Source organism: Amblyomma americanum, chromosome 1 (genome assembly GCF_052857255.1).
Source record: "Amblyomma americanum isolate KBUSLIRL-KWMA chromosome 1, ASM5285725v1, whole genome shotgun sequence".
NCBI lineage: Eukaryota > Metazoa > Arthropoda > Arachnida > Ixodida > Ixodidae > Amblyomma > Amblyomma americanum.
The window spans coordinates 17,455,064-17,477,761 of record NC_135497.1 but is presented as its reverse complement, the minus strand read 5'-3'; the positions used below and the strand labels follow the sequence as shown (position 1 = coordinate 17,477,761).

At 41.7% G+C, this 22,698-nt stretch overlaps 1 protein-coding gene and 1 non-coding gene across 2 annotated transcripts in view; both read right to left on the bottom strand.

Annotated features, from left to right (window-relative positions):
- The window catches only part of LOC144118946 (structural maintenance of chromosomes protein 3-like), an 82,633-nt gene that overhangs the window by 46,844 nt on the left and 13,091 nt on the right, over positions 1–22,698 (bottom strand). The window contains exons 6-16 of the mRNA XM_077651737.1: positions 22,443–22,521; positions 22,115–22,347; positions 19,842–19,902; positions 13,312–13,392; positions 11,332–11,618; positions 10,445–10,589; positions 9,980–10,048; positions 8,935–9,038; positions 6,316–6,415; positions 2,722–2,867; positions 783–927 (exon numbers count right to left, since the gene is read on the bottom strand). Of these exons, the coding sequence (XP_077507863.1) occupies positions 783–927; positions 2,722–2,867; positions 6,316–6,415; positions 8,935–9,038; positions 9,980–10,048; positions 10,445–10,589; positions 11,332–11,618; positions 13,312–13,392; positions 19,842–19,902; positions 22,115–22,347; positions 22,443–22,521 (1,450 nt within the window). The remainder of the gene's footprint in view (positions 1–782; positions 928–2,721; positions 2,868–6,315; positions 6,416–8,934; positions 9,039–9,979; positions 10,049–10,444; positions 10,590–11,331; positions 11,619–13,311; positions 13,393–19,841; positions 19,903–22,114; positions 22,348–22,442; positions 22,522–22,698) is intronic.
- TRNAS-CGA (transfer RNA serine (anticodon CGA)) lies at positions 3,895–3,968 on the bottom strand. The gene has a single exon. It is a non-coding gene; the product is annotated as a tRNA-Ser (tRNA).

Genomic DNA, 22,698 nt, shown 5'->3' with positions numbered 1-22,698 from the left:
AGGTGGGACACACACATATGCTGTACAGGCTGGCCCCCCTAGAACACTCAAGTGAAGCTACAGAGAATAATGACATTATGTGTTTTCCAAATCACTGGGCTTTGTTCTTATGCTGTGCTTTTCTATGCCAGTTTGTAGTACTCTTGAAAAATGTATATATTACAAAATGTTAAAGAAAAAGGCCATCAAGGTTTTAATAACTGGTTACCTGCATCCAAGAGTGGGGCAAGTTCTCTCATGGTTGAGTTAAAGTATGAGCAACTCAAAAGAAGCTAATACATTAAGCCTTTTGGTTGCAGTGGTGCTAAAGTTTGTTGCTTATGACTCGAACTCAGGGCCCTTTAGTATTCTGCTGGTCATGAATTGAATAGATCACCTGAACCGAGCTCACTGTGACATCGCACCTATTAGAGGGCACAGTTTTTGTTTTTGAGTACGGCACCAGTATGAGGCACCAGTGCCATCTATTTAAGGCACTTGACAGTGGACATAGCTCGATGACACAGGCAGCAGTGCCATTTTCTGACTCCAGGTGAACATAAGAAGTGTTCATTCAAACATTGGCTTGAATAGGCCACACTGCAAGCATAAGAGGACTGAGCTGTATTTTGCATGCACATGCATTCAGTTCAGTTACTATTTGTCTAGCTGCAGTGACCACGCATGCACCAAAATCTTGGAACAGAGGCACGTTTTTTTTTCCTTCTATGAAATATGGCCACTGCAGGCAGGAACATGCACACACACAAAAAAGAGACAAGTGCAATAGGAGTACCACATACACCTCCGTGTGGATCTGGGTACTCTTCTTGTATGCGAGCCTTGTCCAATGCTAGGAAGCCAAGGCAGCCTGGAACGTTCAAGTCTCTGAACTTGTTCAGGAGGACCGTTGCAGACTTGCTACTCCGCACCAGGGGAGTGAACAGGCTGTGGCCAAGAAAAATCAGGCCTCATTTTACAGAGTGGTATGCTGTGAAATTGACAAAGCAGCAGAAAAATGATATGATTTAAGGTATTGATGTGGGATAGATGACTCTTTCAGTTTGCTTTATGTTTCTCTCTTCATTCATCCTATTTTAGCACTGTTCATCTCAATTTTTTTCCAGTAGTGAAGAAAAAGAAAGAAAACAAAGGACATACAATCTGTACACTTTGAGCACCCAAACTGCTACTACTGGTAAACAACAACAAAAAAATCTTTTCTGCTGACTGCACATAGCTTAATAGACTATACATAGACACAGCAGTAAATAGCGTATGGCTGGGTTGTGGCTCTATTTGCAGCAGCAACAGCCGAACAATAGCTGAATTAGTATATTAAAACAAAAGCCTACTGCAATGAAATTCATGAGACAAGCAACAAATTTTGTTTAAAAATCTGTTTCCTTATGAAATTAGCCCAGGATAGCCACATATTAGACTACACAAGGCATGAACATTTATATATAGAAATCAGTTCACTCAGTTGTTTTCGCCACCTCAGCATCAATGCTGTGGTTTGATTTTCCCACTTCGTTGGTAGCTGCATCAAAACTTGGCTGTTTTGTGCTGCAGTAAAATTCCTACTGAGTGATACCTAAGAGATGCTATTGACCAATTTGTTTTGACATTCAGGATCTGTTTCACATGTTGTAAAAAGAAAAGTCTGTTGGAAAAAGCCTTTAATTAGCCTCAGTAATTGCCATGAGGCTGGAGGGGGTGAATGGTGGTTTTCTGCACAAGCACATTCTGTGGTGCAATGACATCACTCTGGTCATCAACGAGCATTGTGCCATAGCTGCACATAAGCATGGAGAATGGTTGCCAATGCCCGAAGAGATGGGAATGCGATACCCTGAAGTATCACGTTCCAGAGCACCACACTGTTTGTTGACCTGTCATCACCTTTGCATTACCCCTGCAAACCCTGCACCCCAAGTCAACTATGTGCTACCTTTGCTTAAAGGAGAAGGGTCTTCGGGTAGGGAAATTGGTCCTGCCTGTGCACGGGAGTCACTATATTGTGAAATCAGTAAAATTATTTGCATACTCCACAGAAATTACCTGTTTTGCCAATCTCATTCACACATCAGGTATCACTGACAACAACCGTGCTTTGTAGGTTACTCATATCATTCCTGAGTACACTCACGAAAATCATGCAGCGATGCAAAACACATGTGGCCAATGCCAATTATCTTAATATTCATTTAGTATGCATATACGGCTGGCTTGCAGCTCAAGTAGTAGTTGAGCCAGGGCTGGGCATGATGCTTGGCGCAGAAATAACCTCGGCGCAAGTGTGCCAGGAAGCAACTTAGCCATGCAGTACGAGGCTGAAGGTTTTCTGAATAGCATCATCACCAGAGAGAGAGAACATGATGTCATCGCTATGATCCTTAGTCAAAACCCACAAACGTATCTTTGATACCAAATCAATATAAAATATATAAAATATTGCATATTTTGTATACAAAAGTTGAATACAAAATTTTGTGTGCACAATACATATATACAAAAGTGTGGAGTACACAATACATATGTGAAATTTTCACTACTGCGAAATGAATATCTTCAGGAATCATTTGAATACCTAAGTGAGTGGCTTCGGTGTTCATTTAAATTAAGGATATTTTCACTTCAGTGAATCTCGAGGTGCCCGGAAGTTTGTTCAAGTGGTGCTTTACTCTGTATAGTACCAGAAAAAACTTGTGGCAACAGTTTTAACGTGACAATACTAACTGTATCCCAAGAGCCACTGCCACGGCAAGAGTCAAATCATCAGGCACTCGCAGATGATCCACAAGCATTCCAATGTACTCTTGAGCATCTGAGTCATCACGATTTGCCAGCAACCTCTTCAGTCCTTGCCAAGCATTGAAGACATCCTGCAAAGTTGCAAAGGACAACTTAAGGGGGGCATTGAGAACAAACTGAAGTTGGCATGCATCAACAGATAACTTTGTTCCCATGACAAGCACACTACTCCTGCTAAAAATGGAACTTTCATGAGCTAGATAAGGCCAAAAAATTACATGCAGGTGTTGCCACCATCAGCTGATTTCACAAACTGTGCTGTGTCAAGACAGTTTCTTGCAAAAGAAACCCAGAGGCTAGAATGTACCGCCACTCACTTCAAAATGGCAGCCACAGAATCCTTTTCATTCTTGATGTTACAAGTTTAAATCAAGTAGCGGCAAAAATTTTTTAATCCAGTTTTCTCAGCACCTCATTTTCCTTCCCTTGTCTACTAAACAGCTTAATGAGGGTCTCAGTCCTGGCAGTCTTGATGCCGTAGATAGCATAAGAGGGTTCTCACACAGCTTCCACCCTCGCCGTTAGATGACATTCCACGTCACACTCATGGTTATAACAGGACATACTACATCCGCCACTATGGATGAGGGTGGTGCTGGTGAACACTCTCAAGGTTCGGTTACACTACACCTAAATACTCCAGAAAGCAGAAGATTTGACAGCCGTCGCTGTAGCTCACTTGCTAGAGCACTGGACGTCAAATTCGGTAGTTGTGGATTCTGATCCTGCTGGCAGCATGGTTGATTTCTCTTCTGCTTTACAGTGAATTGTCTTTAAGTGACACATTAGTCACAGTATCACTCTCTCATTGATTAACACTGCAAATTCTGCTGCTTTTTAAGTAATTTTCTATAGGTGATAGATTAATCTTTGTCTACTATATATATATATATATATATATATATATATATATATATATATATATATATATATATATATATATAAATGAAAATGAGGGGCTTGTTTGACAAACATATTAACGAAGCCAACAGTCACCGAAACCAAAGTGCATAGGGGAATGTTTCTATTTTTTTTATTTATAGTGCCAGTCAATTGGTTTAAAGAAAATTACTTACAAAACAGCATAAAAAACAACCATGCCGCCGATGGGATTCGAACCCATGACCTCCGAATATCGCGTCCGGTGCTCTTACCAACTGAGCTACGGCGACGGCTGTCCAATCTGCTGCTTTTGTGGGTATTTATGTTTTTGCATGTAAGTGAACCTTGAGAGTGTTTACCAGCGCCACCCTCGTCCATAGCGGTGGACGTAGCACGTCCTGTAATACCGCGAGCGTGACGTAGAACGTCATCTAACGGCGAGGGCGGAAACTGTGCGAGAGCCCTCTTATGCTACCTATGGCATCAAGACTGCCAGAACCGAGACCCTCGTTAAGCTATTAGCAGACAAGGCAAATGAAAATGAGGAGCTCGTTTGACAAACATATTAACGAAGCCAACAGTCACCGAAACCAAGGTGCATAGGGGAATGTTTCTATTTTTTTTATTTATAATGCCAATCAATTGGTTTAAAAAAAGTTACTTACAAAGCAGCAGAAAAAACAACCATGCCGCCGGTGGGATCCGAACCCACGACCTCCGAATATCGCGTCCGGTGCTCTTACCAACTGAGCTACGGCGACGGCAGTCCAATCTGCTGCTTTTGTGGGTATTTATGTTTTTGCATGTAAGCGAACCTTGAGAGTGTTCACCAGCACCTTGGTTTCGGTGACTGTTAAGCGGCTTCGTTACTATATATACATATATATATTAAATAAAAAAATAGAAACATACCGCTATGAACCTTGGTTTTGGTGGCTGTTGGCTTCCTTTATATCGTTTGTTGCCAGACAAATATCAACATGGCCAGAAAGAGTCAACAGAGTCTAGTTTTACTAGTAATGAAGCTTGGATGGAGTTGCCCTCCTTAGCACTTTCTCTCCCTAAGACATTTACACTCTTCAAAACCTGTGGCACTCAGCCAAAATATTGCAACTCTGCAACTCTACCAGTCTACAGGAAGCATTGGCTAAATTGTGGCATGCAGCAATGTAGCACCAGTTTGCTGAAGTTTCTATAGTTACAAATTCAAAACCATTGGTGACAGCGTGCATCTACTACTACTGCCACTGCTCGGCACTAAATATCGCTGCCCACTCAACCTTCGTGCTTGTCAATGCCTGGCTTATGTTGTCAGGCTTATGTGATTATAAACAACAGATGTGCAAATTCCTGAGCAAAGTGTAATTAGGTGTGTGCTCGACTGGAAGAAAGTGGCCTTTTTAGAACAATTCAGCACAAAGGGAGGTGCACTGGCTCAAACTCGAAGTAAATACGGTGCAGATTAAAATGTATTGAAGAGGTTTTAAAGGCACATCGAGGACACCTGTGTCGAATTCCGTTCTTTGTGAAGTTTTACGGAATTCACAGCTCTGTAGACATTTGGTTGGTAGCAAAGGAGACAGTTCTACCTGAGGATGTTGAGAATAAAATTCGAATACGTTTGCCCGCCACTCTGATTCAAACTCAAGATACTGCAGAAGACGACATCAGGTGTCAGTCGGAGTGCACTATGAGAAGGAAATAGTGTGGTCGAGCAGTAGCCAAAATAAAAGGTACCACCACCCGTATGTTGTGCTTATCAGTCTCATTACTTGCTTTGTGCTGACATTAGTACGAATCTTGTTCATGACCCCGACAATGCAGTCTGCAATGAATTGCAAAATGTATTTTTGGTGATCTGAGCTCAGCAAAGCAGGCAGTAGCTTTGAGAGCCTGAACCAAAACAGAACTGGCCACATGTGCTGTCACCAAATGTAGCTTGCTTTGATGCACTTTCCTTGTATAGCTTTTTGCTCATTCCCGGGCTCTTTGTGTGATTAACATGCATTTAATGACACAAAGCAAGATTTATCTCAATATTCAGGCACACAATCCTTTGTTTTCTCTAATATGCAACTCAGTTAATTAGCTTGAAACATCCGCTTAAAATTCTGCCTCATGGTGGAAACACCCTCTGGTGGCAATGCCATCAGAGGGTGTTTCCACAAGTAAATAGTGGCCTTTTGTCTTTCGTTTTACACTTTTTTTTCAGCTTAAATGTACTTTATTATGAACACTGAAAAAGGCCTATATGCTGCCGGAAAATAGAAACTTAGACTAACCTCAATTTGTCCCTGCCTTAATTTCATTTAATGCAAATTATAAAACAGGTTTGCTAGTTTAAAATGCAGGTCGATGTGGACAGAAAGGTTTTGAAAGTGGTTTTAGAGTCAAAATTGAATGAAATGTAAATGCAGGTTTTGGCAGAAAGATATGCAATAGACATCAGCAATGCACACTGATGTACTTAATATTGAGAACCTTATTTTCTGTCCATTGTGTGCAAGATAAGCATGCTCAACAGATCTGTTTTAATTGTAGTGAGAAGGGAGATTAGTGCACTATGGGGAGTTATGCAAAACTGTTCAAATTTTCCAAACAACATCAAAATATTTGAGACGCCAAAATTATCCCTACCTTGCCCATTGCAGAGACCATGCGAGGTTGAATCCGCAATAGGTCATTCCGTGCTTTGCTCAAAGCATGCTGACAGTCCTCTTCCAGACGCTGGGCAAGCCTGTACAATACAGTAATGCACAACACCATCAGAGACAGAAAATTACCAATTCTAGTTTTGACCACATATGCAAGCATGTAGAAATGAAGGCCTTTTGTGTTTGTCCCCCCTTGCACATTGCTGGCTGAAAATGAGGCTTGCAGCCTAGTGTGTCCTCTTATTTTCACTTTCTTGCTGAAAATTCTGTAGTCTTTTGTGAAATGCATAATTAAATGAGAAAATTCTACAAGGTGACAAACATCAGAAATTAACGTGTCTTGCAAGTGAAATGCTAAACTGTGCACTCCGAGGCTTGATGCATACCTCAACAACCTCAAGTACTCTAACTGAATTAGTTACATATTACTGCTATCTGGGCATGGTCCCTTCTTCACATGATCCCTGCATGTCAGCGACATAATTAGCAATGCTAATGAAATGCTGCGTTATATATTTGCCACAAGTTTTCTTGTGCTCCAATCTTTCCAAAACTGATTGTTACTTCCCTGGGGCCATCAAGACAAATTGAGTTTATCAGTAGTGAGCCTGAGAGTAAGTGAAACAATGTATTTTTCCAAGTCTCCCCTTACTGAGAAAGAGAAAGTAGAGGAAAATTATTGTGGTGCAAACAAGCTGAATTTGGGGTTTTCAAATGCAGCTGCTCACAACTTTACACCGTATTTAAGCGCATAATTTGCGCACCCTTAACTTTTGACCCGGGTTCAAGAAAAAACATTTTTTACTCGGATATTTTACGCACCGCTACGCTAGACCACCATCATACACGCGGGCTCTACCCTACGGCTCTACCCAGTAGCATTCGGCTATTCTGCGTGTTTGTTCGGAACGCTTTCTGAATCTTTTGTGCAATGGGCGTTCATGGTGGTGTCAGAGGCCGCTGTTACAATCGCGGCGGCACCAGCAGCGTCGCCACTCAGAACCGCCAGCAGTGCGTCCGGGGAGGATCGGCAGCTGATAGAACAGCCAACACCACTGCTTTTTTGGCTGATGCATGTGACTCGACTGCCGGCTACGCTTTTCTTGGTGGCTCTAACGGCTTGTGTTTGATTGTTCGGTCGTGTCTTGCGATGGGATATCACAACAATACGACAAGTTTCAAACTGCTTGTCAGCGCCTTATCACGACGCGGAGCGGCAAAGACAGCGAGAATAACCGCGTGCACACAAGTTTTCCCTTAGACGACAATCATTGTGTCGGAAAACTTGTGCGCACGTGGCTATTCTCGCTGGCTTCACAGCTCCGCGCCATGATAAGGCGCCAACAAGCAGTTTTGTCGACGCTCACGTGGTACTGTTAAAGAATTGTGTGGAGTGATAACTGGTTTATAGATTCGCGTTTGCTATCCCGGACAAGTTGCAAAAGCAAACTTACGGAATACGGAACAACCGAACAATTGGCTGGGCCGCAAGCGATGACGCTGTTTTAGCGTTTTATTCAGCTTCATGCATGAACCTTCATGCCATCCCGCAAGGCGGGGGTGCGCGGATTTTCATTTAGAGTGAATTTTTTTTCGGGGGGCGGCCAGCGTGGGGCGCGGGGGTCCGGGTGCTGACGTATACGCAGCAACATACACTATACCTATATTGCGCGTTTGTGGAGTTTTTAAGTCGTGCTCGCGAAATCCCCGCGTAATTTGCGCACCCCCTTTTTCGAGCCCTAATTTCTGAATAAAAAGTGTGCAAATTATACACGTAAATACGGTAATTGAAACAAAAGATAATAATTCCCATTTAAGGCCTAAAATTACTCTTCCAAGTAACTGCATGAATGAAATGCAATACCATGGTTGAATCTCACTAAATTCCTATGTTGTAAACTACCACACATAGCAACAGGGATGGAGAATTGAGCTGGTAATGATTCATACTGACAAGGATTCTACCATTGTAACTAAATGAAAAATGCAATGCCATATGAACTTGACTGAAGATTTTTTGTTGCACAGAAAAACTTTTTATGCAATTTTCTGAACATTTCAGTCGGGCAACATGAAAAGGTGTGCATTCTAAACCCTTGTACCATCTGCGAAACGAGCATACAGTGTCTAAGCACTAAACCAATGCCTCCTAACCAACCTGATGTCTCAATTTTAGTTAGTTTCTAACCACCTGGAAGTGAAAGGCAGGAAAATGTTTATACCAAAACCCCAAAGTTTTGTGCTGGCGCAATCAACAACCATATTTTTTCTGAAATTTGACTCTGGCTGCAAGTTTATGGCAATTTTTGTGACAATTTCTTCAACAAATATCAATTAACATAGGTCGGCATTTTTGTTCTTGACATGCTACCGCTTGTAGTGACTCCAGCCACTCCCTTTTTTTGCGCAAGATTTAACTAAAAGTAACAAGGCGTGATATTAGTTTGCACAGCTGCTGCCAATAATTTATTTTAAACTTAAGCCAAAGTTCTAAGGGACGCTCCAAGATCCAATATTGCCTGGCTTTACTGGCTCCAATTCACTAAGCTGGAAAACTCCTGGCAAACTCAACATCCCAACCACATATTATGTGCCCACTTACACATATTTGTTGGCAGCTGCGTAGCGCTGCTTGGGTAGCTGCATCAGCTGCACTTTCATGCTTCCATCAAGCTGCCGCAGAGAATCCAGCTCCGCTTGGGCCTTCTGCTCACCATGACAGAGAACATTGAGCACTTCGTCAGCAGAATTTGCTCTGTGCATATTGGGGTAACTACATACAACCCAGCTAGAGCAAATACTAACAGGCAATATTCCACCTGAATGAGGCAGCATGCAGGGTGAGCGTAACCAAAGCCTCTCAGGACAATAAGCATCAAGCTTACAGTTATCTGTATCTGGTTGCTAGTGTTTACTATTTCGGGCTTTCTGCTGCAGTTTCCTCATGCACTGCTTTACTTTGCTGGGAGCATATAATATCAAGACCAGGACTGCCGAGCCTCTGGATGATCATTACAGTGGAGACATAAAAGCAGTGGTTCAGAGAATAATTAATGCATAGCTTGCACTCCAAGAGCTTAAGCAGGCAGCCCACGTGTGGTGGCAGCTGCTGCATTGAGAGACATTCCTCAACTAAAACAAACATGCAAAACAATAAAAAAATTATGAAATCACTGCGACACCCACATTGGAGGAATGCGTAAGCACTGAAGCCTCCTTGTCCCTCTTTGCCTAAATTAATCAAGTTCCATCATTGCCCAATTTGAGTTTTCAAACTTGGTACCACGCTTCGTTTTCAAATTTAGCGTCACGTTTCACTCCGTCCACACTTCCGACTTTTCAAATTTGGTGCCACGCTTTAGCACCGCCAACTTCCGGTATTTTCAAATTTGGCACCACTTTTACTCCGGCCCCGCCCACTTTTAGGACATTTTTAGCTCTAATTAACTAATTACCCCACAAGCACCTCATGATATTCCCTAACTGCGAGATTTTTTTGATGCTCTATCTAATCCAACCATTCTTTTTCTCATAACTCAATTCGTTTGAATGTTATCGTGATGACAAGCTCATACATGAAACCACAAACAAAGCCATACAATGCTTGTGCATTAATAAGCAAGAGCCCCTAGACATGCATAGCTCACCTTTTCTTCAGATATGCACCTGTCCCTCTCAGCAGTGCAGCTTTCAATCTCCAACTGCAGCTCTTCGCACTGTAGGCATCAAAACACAGACCATCACCAGGAAAAAAGCTGAATAACAAATGCCATGAAAATGAGTCCCTTTTGTGTCAAGGAAGTTTAACAGCCAGCTAGAGCCAAGCCTGCAGCCGGCTGCCTCTCACGGCTGATCATGCACACTATTACGTAACTTCTTTTTCTAACAATAAATATCTTATTGGTTACACTTCATAGCTCCACTTTCCCCAAGTAATCGCTTCTAAAAAGCTGAGGGTGTAGTTCACGAAGATGCAGTGGGTTGAAAGTGCTGGCAAAATATCTGCCACTATGTTAAAGCAAATGTAAAAGTGACTATTCATGGAAGGCTTATTACTCACAACTAGGGCCACATTTAGCATGCATGACATTTCAGAGTTTGATCATACGTGCCTGTTTCTGAATATCCTGTAGAATGGATTCAAGCTTCTGAACCTCTCCGTCAACCCAAATGTTCCGTTCTTGAGTTGTGCGGAAAGTATGTCCATGCCACACACACTGCATTACTGCATGATTTTCATTCGTCAATTCTTCCACCCTTGCATGAGGAAAAAAGAAAGGTGGTTTAGCATGGTGATGCCAAATGCAGTTTTGGTTTCAATTCGAGGCTCGGTTTTCAAGGTCAAGCAGGCTTCAGACAAAGATCGACAGAATCGATGAGTGAGGCCCTGTATTAGTGCAATAAAAAATTATGGGGCCTCTTGATGCACCTTAAGAGGAAAATGCGATCATGGTGTGTTCTGGATTCATTGCACACTAATGAAAGCTGATGATGATGACATCGAAAGCACAGCACGAGAGACTGGCAATTAAACACAAAGGATGTTTGGCTGTGGTAATGGCACTGTATTGTTAATTTTTTTTTGCTCTCCTGTTGCTGCAACCTTTTTTTTACCCTGAACTGAAAATAAAGTAAAAAAAGGGTTGTAATGGCATATAGTGCTCTAATTTGTCAGCGAAGTTGATCTGTTTGTGCTGCGACAGGTTCAAAACCTACTTGCGGCCATAATGTGTTTTATTTCATTATACTTAGGTCAAGCAGGCTTTAGACAAAGATGGGCAAAATTGGTGTGGGAGCCTTAGTGCTAGTGCATTAAAAATAATGCCTTAAACTCCTTTGAGTGATTTCAAGGTGCAGTCATATTTTAGGCAGTAAGAAAAAGATTCTATTTTCTTTCAAAAATATTTTCTCCTATCAACTGACTGTATATGCTGAAAAATACAACAATAAAAGCCACTGTCCTGCCACATAAGGTGTCTGAAGTAAGCCGAAGAGGTACCTGCTTTTCAGTTGGTCTTCGCTTCTCTCCAGGGCATGCAATGCCTCTGTAGTTTTGTTAAGCTTCAAGGTCATGTCCTTCACAGCCTGATGAGAATGTGTACGGGAATCTGCCAATATTTGCTGCTCCGTTTCAGCAGCACTGATTTCCCCTTGAAACTGATTCTGATGAAGGCTTTCTCTGACCTTGTCTCCCTCAACCTGGCACAGCTGGGAACTGATGTCGTCCAGCCTGGACAGCCTGTTCTGCACTTCTTCCCTGAGCTGCTTGAGCTTGTGCTTGTTCTCCTGAAAGAGTTTGAACAAGGGCACGATGCACAATCCACAAGCAGACACCTGCGGTAAGTCACAAGACAATGGGCATGATGCAATCTCACCATCGTCATACTATGAATTTGCTTCACTGGCCACCCACAAACACACTGTGCTTAACTTTGTTTAATTCAATCTCCTCTTTTGCTTTTTCCATATGTCCCGGCCAAGTGCAGGGCAGCTAATCAGCATTATGTTTGGTTAACCTCTCTACCTTTCCTCCTTTTTTTCTCAAACTATCACTCCTGTGCAGTCGCAACTGTAACCACCCGCTGCTTCTGCTAATTTCCTGACTTCATCCCTCACATGGCTCTCTTATGCCGTTGGCTTTATCGCCCTTCGCTTATGTCAAACTCTGTCACCCCAATATAGTCCAAGTTGTCTTGTTCTATGTATTTAGGGCTCGGAGTTTTGCAATTCAAGCAAAAAAAAATTGACAGGATGATTGCCATTGTGTAACGCAAGATTTAGTGACAGCGGTCATAGTATTTATATGTTATGGTATGTTGAGGTAGAGAATATGAGAGCCACTTCATATTTATGTAGTTCCAGAGCATTCTTTTTAGTTTTCCAACATGCTCGCTTTTCAACTAGCTCTAGACACATGGCATCCCTAATGGCCCTCTCCTGTGCCAGCACGTTTTGCAGCAGCTGCCGCAGATTATTAATTAATTGGTTTTTGGGGAAAGGAAATGGCATAGTATCTGTCTCATATACCCTTGGACACCTGGTGCCGTAATGGAAGGGATAAAGGAGGGAGTGAAAGAGGAAAGGAAGAAAGAGGTGCCGTACTGGAGGGCTCCTTGAGGGCTCCGGAATAATTTCGACCACCTGGGGATCTTTAACGTGCACTGATATCGCACAGCACACGAATCGCTTTTACAATTATTTGCTACCTACTTGTGTGAATACTTGTACAAAAAGAAATAGTCCGAAACAGCGAAGCACTAGTGGCGGTGCTCTGGTACAGTGCTATAACTTATGAAGGTTAGCCACAGCTGCCAAAACATGCAACACTAGAGGCGTCATGTTACAAGTATAAAAAAGGACTTTTTCTGCTGATGATGACAGATATGTTAGCACTGCAGCTGAACAGATGAGAAGGGGCAAGAGCTATGTTTGAGCTAAGACCTCCAATTTCGGGCATCAAGACATGGTTTGAACCTGCCTGAGCCCTATCACAGCCTTTGGAGGCCATATGTGAGAATTATGAACACCGCTACACGAATTAAATGCATCACGACGCTTAATGCTCTGTCCCACAGAGAACAACAGCCGCAGCATAATGCGTGGCATCAGAATGGGCCCTGTTTCTGAAACAGTTTTCAATGAAAAGAATGACAGCCTTTATTTGCACTTCATAACAGCTATTTGAAAAGTATTCCAAAATGCAAGGGTGCATTTTATTCATTTCAAATAACTTTAAACATACACAATTTGAATCATTTAACAAATGAATGGGACGATATTTGATGTACTATTTGAAAAACTTCGAATATTTGCACGCTCCAAGAAATATAATGCACAGTATTCCATACTAAGGATGTGCCTTTTAGCTTGTGGCTTGAAATGACAGTACATTTTAAAAGAAAACAACAAGACGTAACCATCTAGTAAAAGAGCAAAGAAAACATTTCATTCTCAAACTTAGCTTCACTCGACGTCTTACCTGAAGTCCACTGGAGAGTCGCAGGTGCCTTTGTTTGGCCATGGCCTGCAGGGCCTGTGTTTCGGCTATGTTGTCTTCAATCTGAGAATACAGAGGAGACAAGTCCCGGGGTTATTCAATATTGGATATCTTTGAAATCACTTTGAACCCAATGTCATTCCACAGTTGTTTTTTTTGTCTTTCTGCTTCATTATCAATTTGTTTTCCTCTATAATTTCACTTGTTTGTGCTGCGGGCAAAACATTTTCATACCACAGGAAATACCCTCCTGCAGCTGCACACCTATTCGATTTCATATCCATCATTTTCATGATCCCTAATGATGCACCATGAGCACCAGTATCAATAAAAGACATTCAGTGCGCAAGAGCTTTTGGTGCATGGGCCTTACAAATCAGACACTATACATACACTCGTCTTATTAGCTGAAGACATATACAACAACATGCAATAAAGAACACGCATTCAATAATCTCTACTTGCTGTAACTGCCCGGAAAACAGATTTAATGGTCATGGGCCCTTTGCCAAACCCCAAAAGTCAGCTTCTGTCCACAGCAGTAACTGCTACACCATGGAAGTGCAGCCTCTCTTCAAGGCAGAAATTAGGGGCAACCATAGAGATTTCTAGAGTGAAAAGAATGCTCTTTCCATACATTTCTGCCATGATGCAGTCATGAGAGAGAGTTTAAGTGCAATCAAGCCAAACCACTGCACGACAGGTGCATGCCGATTATCTTTCCTACAAGCACTTGGCATGCATTGCAGTCACGACGAAGAGTGACATGTAGCTCTATCAAGGCACTGCTTGTAAGGGAGGAAATTATTAGCATACCTAACCATGATAATCTAGAATACACATTAGCAATATGGAATCCTCACCAGTCTAACCTTTCTTTAACCTTAGAAAGAATATAAAATCGTGTTATCTCTTTCATTTATCCTGACTATTCATATTATACTAGTGTCTGTTAAAATCCAGCCAGTTTACTTAACCTTGAAATGCAACAGAAAATTCCTCAATTGTGCCTCTTTCATACGTTCCATCATTCATCTTTAGGAGCAATGGTCATAATCACCAGCTCATCACCTCTCCAGCTGAACAAGTCACAAGTCCATCTATACCCCCGCTGCAAGAACTACTGCTTATTTCTGATCATTTTTTGTCATGTCGATCATCTTAAGACTGGAATGATCTACTGCCAGATGCCATGAATTATAAGAAACCCATCGATTTCAAGAAAGCAATCGAGACCATCATTATCTAACTGTCATCCCCATTCCTTATGTTATGCCCCATACTGTGGGCTTTTGAGGTACCAATTAGTAAAAAAGAGGGTTGCAACAGAAGCTTCCAGCACTGTACATAGCTTCTTCACCAAAAGAAAGGCCATGCTACCATGTTAGAGGTTCCTTTGCTGTCCACAGAAGCTGACTTCAGGAGTTTTGTAAAGCATCTATAGCTTCTTAGAAACAAACTATGTCTGTAGTTTCTCCTAACCATTTATGGCTACAGCTCTTCACAAAAGAGACAATTTAATAAAAGGGTTGCTTGTTCTCTTCAGTCCCACAATTTAAAGGTTGATGCAGCTTTGGGATTCCAAAATATGGCCAAAATTATAATTTTTGAAAATTGTTGTATCCGCTTCTGTTCCTCGTTTTTTATGCTGTCCCAAAGTTTCATTGCTGAAATCGACTGGGAAGTACTCTCAAAAAATGGTTTTGTGAATCACGGTGACTCTGCATTGTGGGGAAACGCTCGAACAATGGGCATTTTACTCCGTTAAAGTTTTTCTATCAAGATACTCACATTGTGCAGCAGATTTCTCTATAACTATTTTATTGATCATGATCCAGTTAGTTTTGTTGCACTCCTAGAACCATTGTACAGGCACGGCCGGTCTCAAGGGGGGTGCACGCGCTCTCATACGGCCTTTGCATTCGCCTCGAAAGCAATGCAAGTTTTTCTCCGAGAGTTACGCCGCCCGCTGCCGGTAGAGGCGCGACGGCCCTACCGCTGGCTCCACGCCTGCATCTGCGGCAGCGAATGGTTTTTGCCTGGTTTTGCGCTGTATCCCGGCGTTGTAGTCCGTTGGTGAGCGCAGCACCGAAATCAAAGAAAGCAAAATGCAGGTGCTTAAGCTGTGTATCTTCAACACAGTCCACTTGTGCACAGATTCTTCGTCACAAACTTTGCTCGATGAAAACATTTAAAATAAGGAATCACACTCACATTTCCCAGAACTATGTCGAGTATTTGTGGTTTTAAATACAGAAGGAAATACTCTGATCACTTCCTCGCGTATGTCTCATGGTCCGTGATTAAATGACAAGTTAATGCTAAGGGGAAAAGAATGAAATCTTGGAAAACGAAAGTGTTGCGCTTGTCCCATAAAAATGTACTATATCGAGGAAAATATTCTCTACAACGCGTGAGCCGTAAATCCGAGAGTGCCGTAGCTGCTGGCTTGAGAAGATACTTGTAAAGTTGAAAGTCAGACCCATGTGCACCAACGCTGAGCTGTCAAATAAACTGACTGCTGGGAGATGTATATAGTACTCAATATAATAATAATAATAATGTTTTTTTGGGGAAAAGAAATGGCACAGTATCTCTCTCAGATATCAGGTGTCACCATAAGGGAAGGGATAAAGGAGGGAGTGAAAGAAAGGAAGAGAGAAGTGCCATAGTGGAGGGCTCCGGAATAATTTCGACCACCTGGGGATCTTTAATGACATCGCACAGCACACGGGCGCCTTAGCGTTTTTCCTCCATAAAAACGCAGCCGCCGCGGTCAGGTTTAAACCCGGGAACTCCGGATCAGTAGTCGAGCGCCCTAACCACTGAGCCACCGCGGCGGGTCAACTACTCGATTTCGCCAATATCGCTTTTCGCACGTCCTGAATGTACTTATTTTCACCCTCATATACATCACAACTTCCTTGAACGAGAGGCCTGTATCGATAGCTCAAAAGAATACTAATTACTAATGTGCGAGCAAGTGTCAAGAACTGTAATGCATTGTTCCGTGCTCGAAGCCAATGGCACGCGGCCCTTCGGCTTTTGTTGTAAAATGAGAGGCCACCAGATTTCCCTGGAATGACTGTAGCCGCGCACAAGTCTCGCTTCATGTTCAAAATTGTCGTAAGCGTATTAGGCGCCTAATGTTTCAAGTTCCTTGTCACCTTTAAATTTTGTTTTATCGCTGCGCCGCCTGTTTGAGGACACGAGTTCGCCCAATAAACAATTTTCGTCTTGGACGCAAGCTTCCTTGTCGTCATTCTGACCTAACGCTACCAGAACGTAACAGAAGCAACCAGTACAAGCTGCGTATGCTGTCACAGATATTGACGCGTACTGAGTATTGCAATTTCAGAGAGTATGTATGTCCAGTGATTGACTTCAGCTACCATAAAGAGCGCCATTTTTTGTTGTCCACGTATATTCGACCTGCGGCGTGCCCTGAAGCATGCCTAAAAAAAATTGGTTTAAATATCTTTGTGAAAGATCTCAGATTATGCAGTTGAATGCCCAGTGCCCTTTATTCTCTTAAATTCGGGGACTTTTATTAAGATGTAAGCATCACAAATGTTAATTTTTATTTCCTTACATTGTAAGCTAAGCCAGCTGGTATAACACGCATTGCTGTGAGTTTTAGTGGAGCTCCGTTAGGTTGCTGAAAACTTCCTTTTGGGGTGCTACTTTGTTTTCTGAATGACGTGAGGAAAGTTTGTGCCCTCGGGAGTTTTATCGAAAGCAATGACGAGGCTACAGAAATGCAGGAGAATATGCAAAGCTTTTATAGTCATCGCCTCTCAGATAAGTCTGTTCGCTCATAAAGGCTGATTTTATTGACAGAACGCAGTTCCGAACTAATTTTGCTTTGCTGGCAGTTAGTTCATGCTTGCAGTTACTGTCAACTACTGACTTAATTTTCGTGCCAAACTTCAAAATGCTGTTCCAAGAGGAGAACTTGGACGTCGCGTGCGTGCAACATGCTCAGCTCCTGCGGCCAGGGTTGGGTTCCGTCTATACCCCTTTCTTTCGAGAATGACATGATGCGTTTTCCTGGGGAGCACCACGAATTCTTGCTAACGCTGCTGTTGTGCAAAATTAAATCAGCTGCGCTCAAAATTTCAGGAGCTATATGTACGCTGCAGAACCTTTTACTCTTTGAAACTTGCCATCCAAGTATTACATGCCGCGTATCATTCTACACACTCGTAAAGAACTTGCCGGAAGACGAACTATGTAAGCTGATAGCCTTGCTTTTTAGCCAAATATAAGGGTAGAACGTGTTGACGACCGTGCTCGAAGTAATAATGCGTTCAACCATACACAGTCAGGCTAAAGGAAACAGCACGCAATCGTTAATCCGTTGTTTCAGATTTCTCCCATGGCAAAGGGGCTGACTACGCGGTCTTTGCGTAAAGAGGCAAAATATATAGGCTTGACAGTTGCCACTGACGCAGGCCGAACTGGGAGCGATTCTCCTTCCGCGTGAATGGCAGTCGCAGCGGCGGAGCGGTGGGGCAGTGGCGACCCCACCGAGGTGCGGCGGGAGGCGGAAACAGACCCCATTGCGAAGGCCGTAAGAAGCGCGCACTCCCCTAGAGACCGGCCGTGGTACAGGTCAAGACATTCTTTGTTTTTGAAATCTGTGAATTTTAAATTTCTAATATGAATTTTCTTCTCACTCTAGATATGTCAATAGACACTGCATTGCTAAAATTTTTAAGCCGAAATTTGTGCTCTGCAAAAAAATTCGAAGAATGTCTTGACCTGTAGCATGCCAACTATAATGCAATGAACATTGAACCAGCCTTCTACTGCATTTTGTTAACTCTACAGCCTTTTTGCCAGAATCAGAGGAAAAATATATATTAGAAAGCAATTTTCTGGAGATATAACAGCGAAATTTTCTGAGTAGACAAAAAATTATTTCTAATATGCTAAAAATTTTCATGTAAATACAGCAAGAAATAAAAAATTGCTGAAAGCTACACTCTCTTTTAAGCCGATGAATTAAATTTACTTTAAATGGCATTTCATGATGTGATGGATGTAACTGGATGACTACATTAATTGTGCCTCTGGCAGACATGTAACAGTTCTCTCATTACATTAACTACATCTGGGCTATACCTACAAGTATAGTGCATCAAACTATAATAAGATGCACTTAAATCTTTCTAACCTTCTTTCAGGTTTTTAAACTGGATATATTTCTAAATCTTAAAATTTCTCTTGCAACTGGGCTTATACATCACATGTTTAGGTGGCCACAAAAGTTTTCAGAACAATTTCCTTCTCGGTTGAACATGCAGCTCAGGACTGAGAGACGCACTGAAGTAATCACAACTCCATTCACATTATTTCACTGGTTTCATTAGTTTCAAGATTATCTGTGGTAGCAACACAGAGAAGTTTACTTAACACCTTTCAATGCACATGTAAACTGCAAGAAAGTTAAATTGTTTTGATAGAACTCTCTCTTAAAACATTTGCAGCCACCTATACATTTTAAGTTTTGGTAAGCTACATGCATGATTTTTAAAGCATGATAGTGTCATTATTTGATAGTGTCATTATGGGAAAAAAAATTAAACTACCAAAATGTTGCTTTGTATTTAAATAACCAGCCAATACAAGAAGTAAGCAGTTTTAAATATCTTGGCGTATATCTTGATTCTGATATGCACTGGAAGAATCAAGTAAAGCAAGTTTGCTCAAAGCTGGCATATGGTTGCCATATTTTATTACAAGCGCGAGAATGCTTTAATTTCTCTATACTCCGAATACTCTACTTTGCTTTTATACAAAGCCAGCTAATCTACTGCATGGAGTCATGGGGTAACACACACCCCACATATCTCGAACCTGTAATCCGATTGCAGAAGAGAGCGATAAGAATAATTACTTATTCAAAATATACTGACTCTACTGAACCACTTTTCAAGTCCACCGGCATTCTACCTTTCCATTCCATGTATACATTAAAGATAGCCCAGACAATTCATAAAATACTACAGCTCAATGAACTGCTTCCCCACAGTATCTTTATAACTCCTAAAAGGGAGACTAGGGCTGCTAGTGCAAAACATTTCAATTTGCCCGCCTGTCACAATACTTACGGGCAAACATTATTAGAATTCAATGGAGTTTTAATCTGGAATGGCATTCCTAATGAGGTTAAAACAGAAACAAATTTTGTACAATCCCTCAAAATGTTCCTGATGAATATGTGAAGTATATGGTATGAATTTTTTACTTTTTGTTTCGAAGAGAAATATGTTTCTTGTGAGCGTTTTGTTTGTATTCCTGTATTTTTTCTCCGCAAATCTTATAACGTTCTAATTTTCATTTTAGGAATAGAAATGTTCGTTTCCGCGTGCTGCAAATATGTTGTATTGTATTGTGTTGGACCCGAAACTAGCCCCTGGCTATGGGTCCAGTTATTATTGTACATAATGAATTGTGCTCAGTTTCATTTTCGAATAAAAAAAAAAACAAGCAGATCACGTGCTTACCTGCTGCGAAGTCGCTTTGAAGAAATCTGCATCTTTGTCGAGGAGGGCTAAATTGACTGTCCTAAAAACAGAAACGCAAAGTGCATGAAGGAAGAGTTGATATTCATGAAAACTATTATACAATTCTTTGCAAGACTAATAAGAGCACTATTATGAGTTTGATATTCATTTTCGTCGAAATTCTTGTTGCTCTGGCAGTTGCAATGCTCTACTCAAAGATTGTACACTTGCAAGGATACCTCGATAAAGTCAAAATATGTTTGACTTGGAGGTATTTGAAGAAGTTCAGCAGATCCACAAAGAGCAGCATTCGTCACTGTTTGGTGTGGAAGCAGCCGCAGCAGAAGCTGTGCTGCGCTTCAATGCCAGCTGCAAGCATACAGCAACAGCAATTCTGCAAGAATGCAACGCGAACATGCCAGCAACTGTCTACAGGAGAGCTGAAGAAAAGGACTTGCGCTGTAACACGCATTCTGCGAAGAAGCGGGCGACTTCGCTTGGCTTTGCTAAAGCGGAAAAAAAGAAACACCGCGACAGCATGCACCCTGACTATGCTCCTGGTGCATCTTGAATGCATGCGAAGGTCTTTGGGGTTTTCTCTCTTAATTAAATATGCTGTGAGGCTTGAGTGCTTCTCACAATCCCCCAATTTTGGTGGTGTTGCATTTTTGAAAGATTAACATCTCCGGTCCTGTTCTTGCTATTGCTATAATTTTTTTTTTGCTAGAAAGGGAACCTCGTGAGTAACACGACACCAAGGTAAATGCAATGACCGCAAGAAAAAATTTACTGAGAAGGTTACCTGTCTTGGGTACCCAAATGGACCTTTCCTTTCAAAAGTTTCCTATCGCATAACAGGCTTAAATTGGCATAAGCCATTAATATTTGCTTTAGTTCACTTTCCATTAGTTTCTGATCATGTTGACATATCAATCATTGGCATAATTTACATGTAGATACTGTGAGATGTTTTTTCTCGTTTTCTCAAAACTGCAATTTTCAGGGTTCTGCAATTTTGGAGGAGCGATATCTCTTAAACTATTTGTGCTATAGCTGTCATTCTTGTTCTGTTAGAAAAACTCTTGGGCAGTGCATTAAGACCAAAATATGTTCAGTTATTACATGGCAACATTTACAAAATTATCCATCTTTGGTGCCAACTTGGGCTTTTTGTCACAAGTTTGACTAGATGTAACTTTGGCTGAAATTCTTCTAGCACATTAATTCTTGTCTTGTTGCACTCTATGATCCTTCTAGATCACTCTGGCAGGTCTATTCTCATCATGCCATAGAGTGTTTAGTAATTAGCTCACCTCCAAACGAACAAGAATTAGGTGAAATTTTGAAAACTTTCATTTACAAGAAAACTAATCAGATAATTGAAATCAGCATGTGAAAATATACAAATGGTGCAAGTTTCAACCAGACCCACCCATAAATAAGGAAAAAAGTTCTAAGAGGTGTGTCCCCCCTTAACAAACGTGCCAGTGGTGAAATTTCACTACATTTAGTATATGTTCAATACCGGAGTGAAAGCCATGCAGGCACAACATCTGCATGAAAGAAGAGTGCTCATGGAAAGAAACGAACAAAGAAGCCAAAAAGGCATTTCAGGACCCTAGATTCAATTTTTGCCTAAGCAGTAACTACGTACTGAAAGTTAGAAGTGAGCCTAAAAAAACATGTATACTACCACCATAGTGCTGTAAACCAATTTTGACTAAATTTATGTTTGATAGGAAACGGCAAGTAAATACAGCTGTTTGTGCACTGCCAGACTAGCAACTGCAGTCCATAAATTGCACCTCAGTAATAATGACCGAACAAAAGAATTTTTTTTCCCCTTTTGGTCCTTGCATGTGCAAATACAGCCAAGCTATGTTTTCTCACCATCCCAATGAAAGGAAAAATGAGGCATGTCAGAGAAGCCCGAATGTGCAACTGGTGCACCACACTGTACAGCTTGAACGCTGTGTTTTGCACAAGCAGCATAAGCGCATACTCCAAAAAACATATATAAAACCAGGTTAAAAAGATGCTTCGATGGCAAAGTGTAGTACAAAAGGTTGGATTTCCATATGCAGCTATGTATGGGCATGGCTGGCTGTCTTTCCAGTCACCAGAAACCACCAGCAAGAACCTTGCTTGAAAACAATGTCCTTGACACCATTGCACCATACCTGCACCATACCATACTTTGTAACGGTACAGGCACCACAAGATACCACTCATGCACATTCGACAGGAAACGGAGTATATGAAATGATTCCCACCTGATGTCAAGCTCCAGTGCCTTGTATAGCTTGGCTTCTTTTATGTTCTGATCATCCTCTTGAAGTTTCACCCTGCACTCATTGATGATCTCTTCAATGCGCTTTCGATCACGGTCTCCAAGCTCAGCGCATTCCAGAGCAAGCTTTTCAAGCTGCAGGAGTACATCCCAGCCAGCAAAACGCTGCACCATGCGCAGGCGCTCCTTGGGTGTCATCTGTAGAACCTCCCGAACCTGGCACATGCCATCCATAGTGTGATAAGTCAGGGTTTTGTCTGTATTCATTTTTTTCACTTCAAAACCAGCAGTACTTCAAATGGAGTGTTTACCTGGCCCTGTCTGATTATGTGAAATGTATTTTCAGATGAAAAGCCAGCAGCATGGAGGTAGTCAATAAAATCTTTCTTCCTGAAAAACAAACATTCGTATTTGTCAGAAGCTGCATGTACTTGTAAGTTTTCAGTTTTTTCGTATGCACACTTAACATGCTGTAAACACTGAAGGAATTGTTTTTTTGTGAGCCATTCAGTAGGAGCCAGTGTAAGCTACACTGTGCACAGTGACCAACTGTGCTGCTAGCAAACC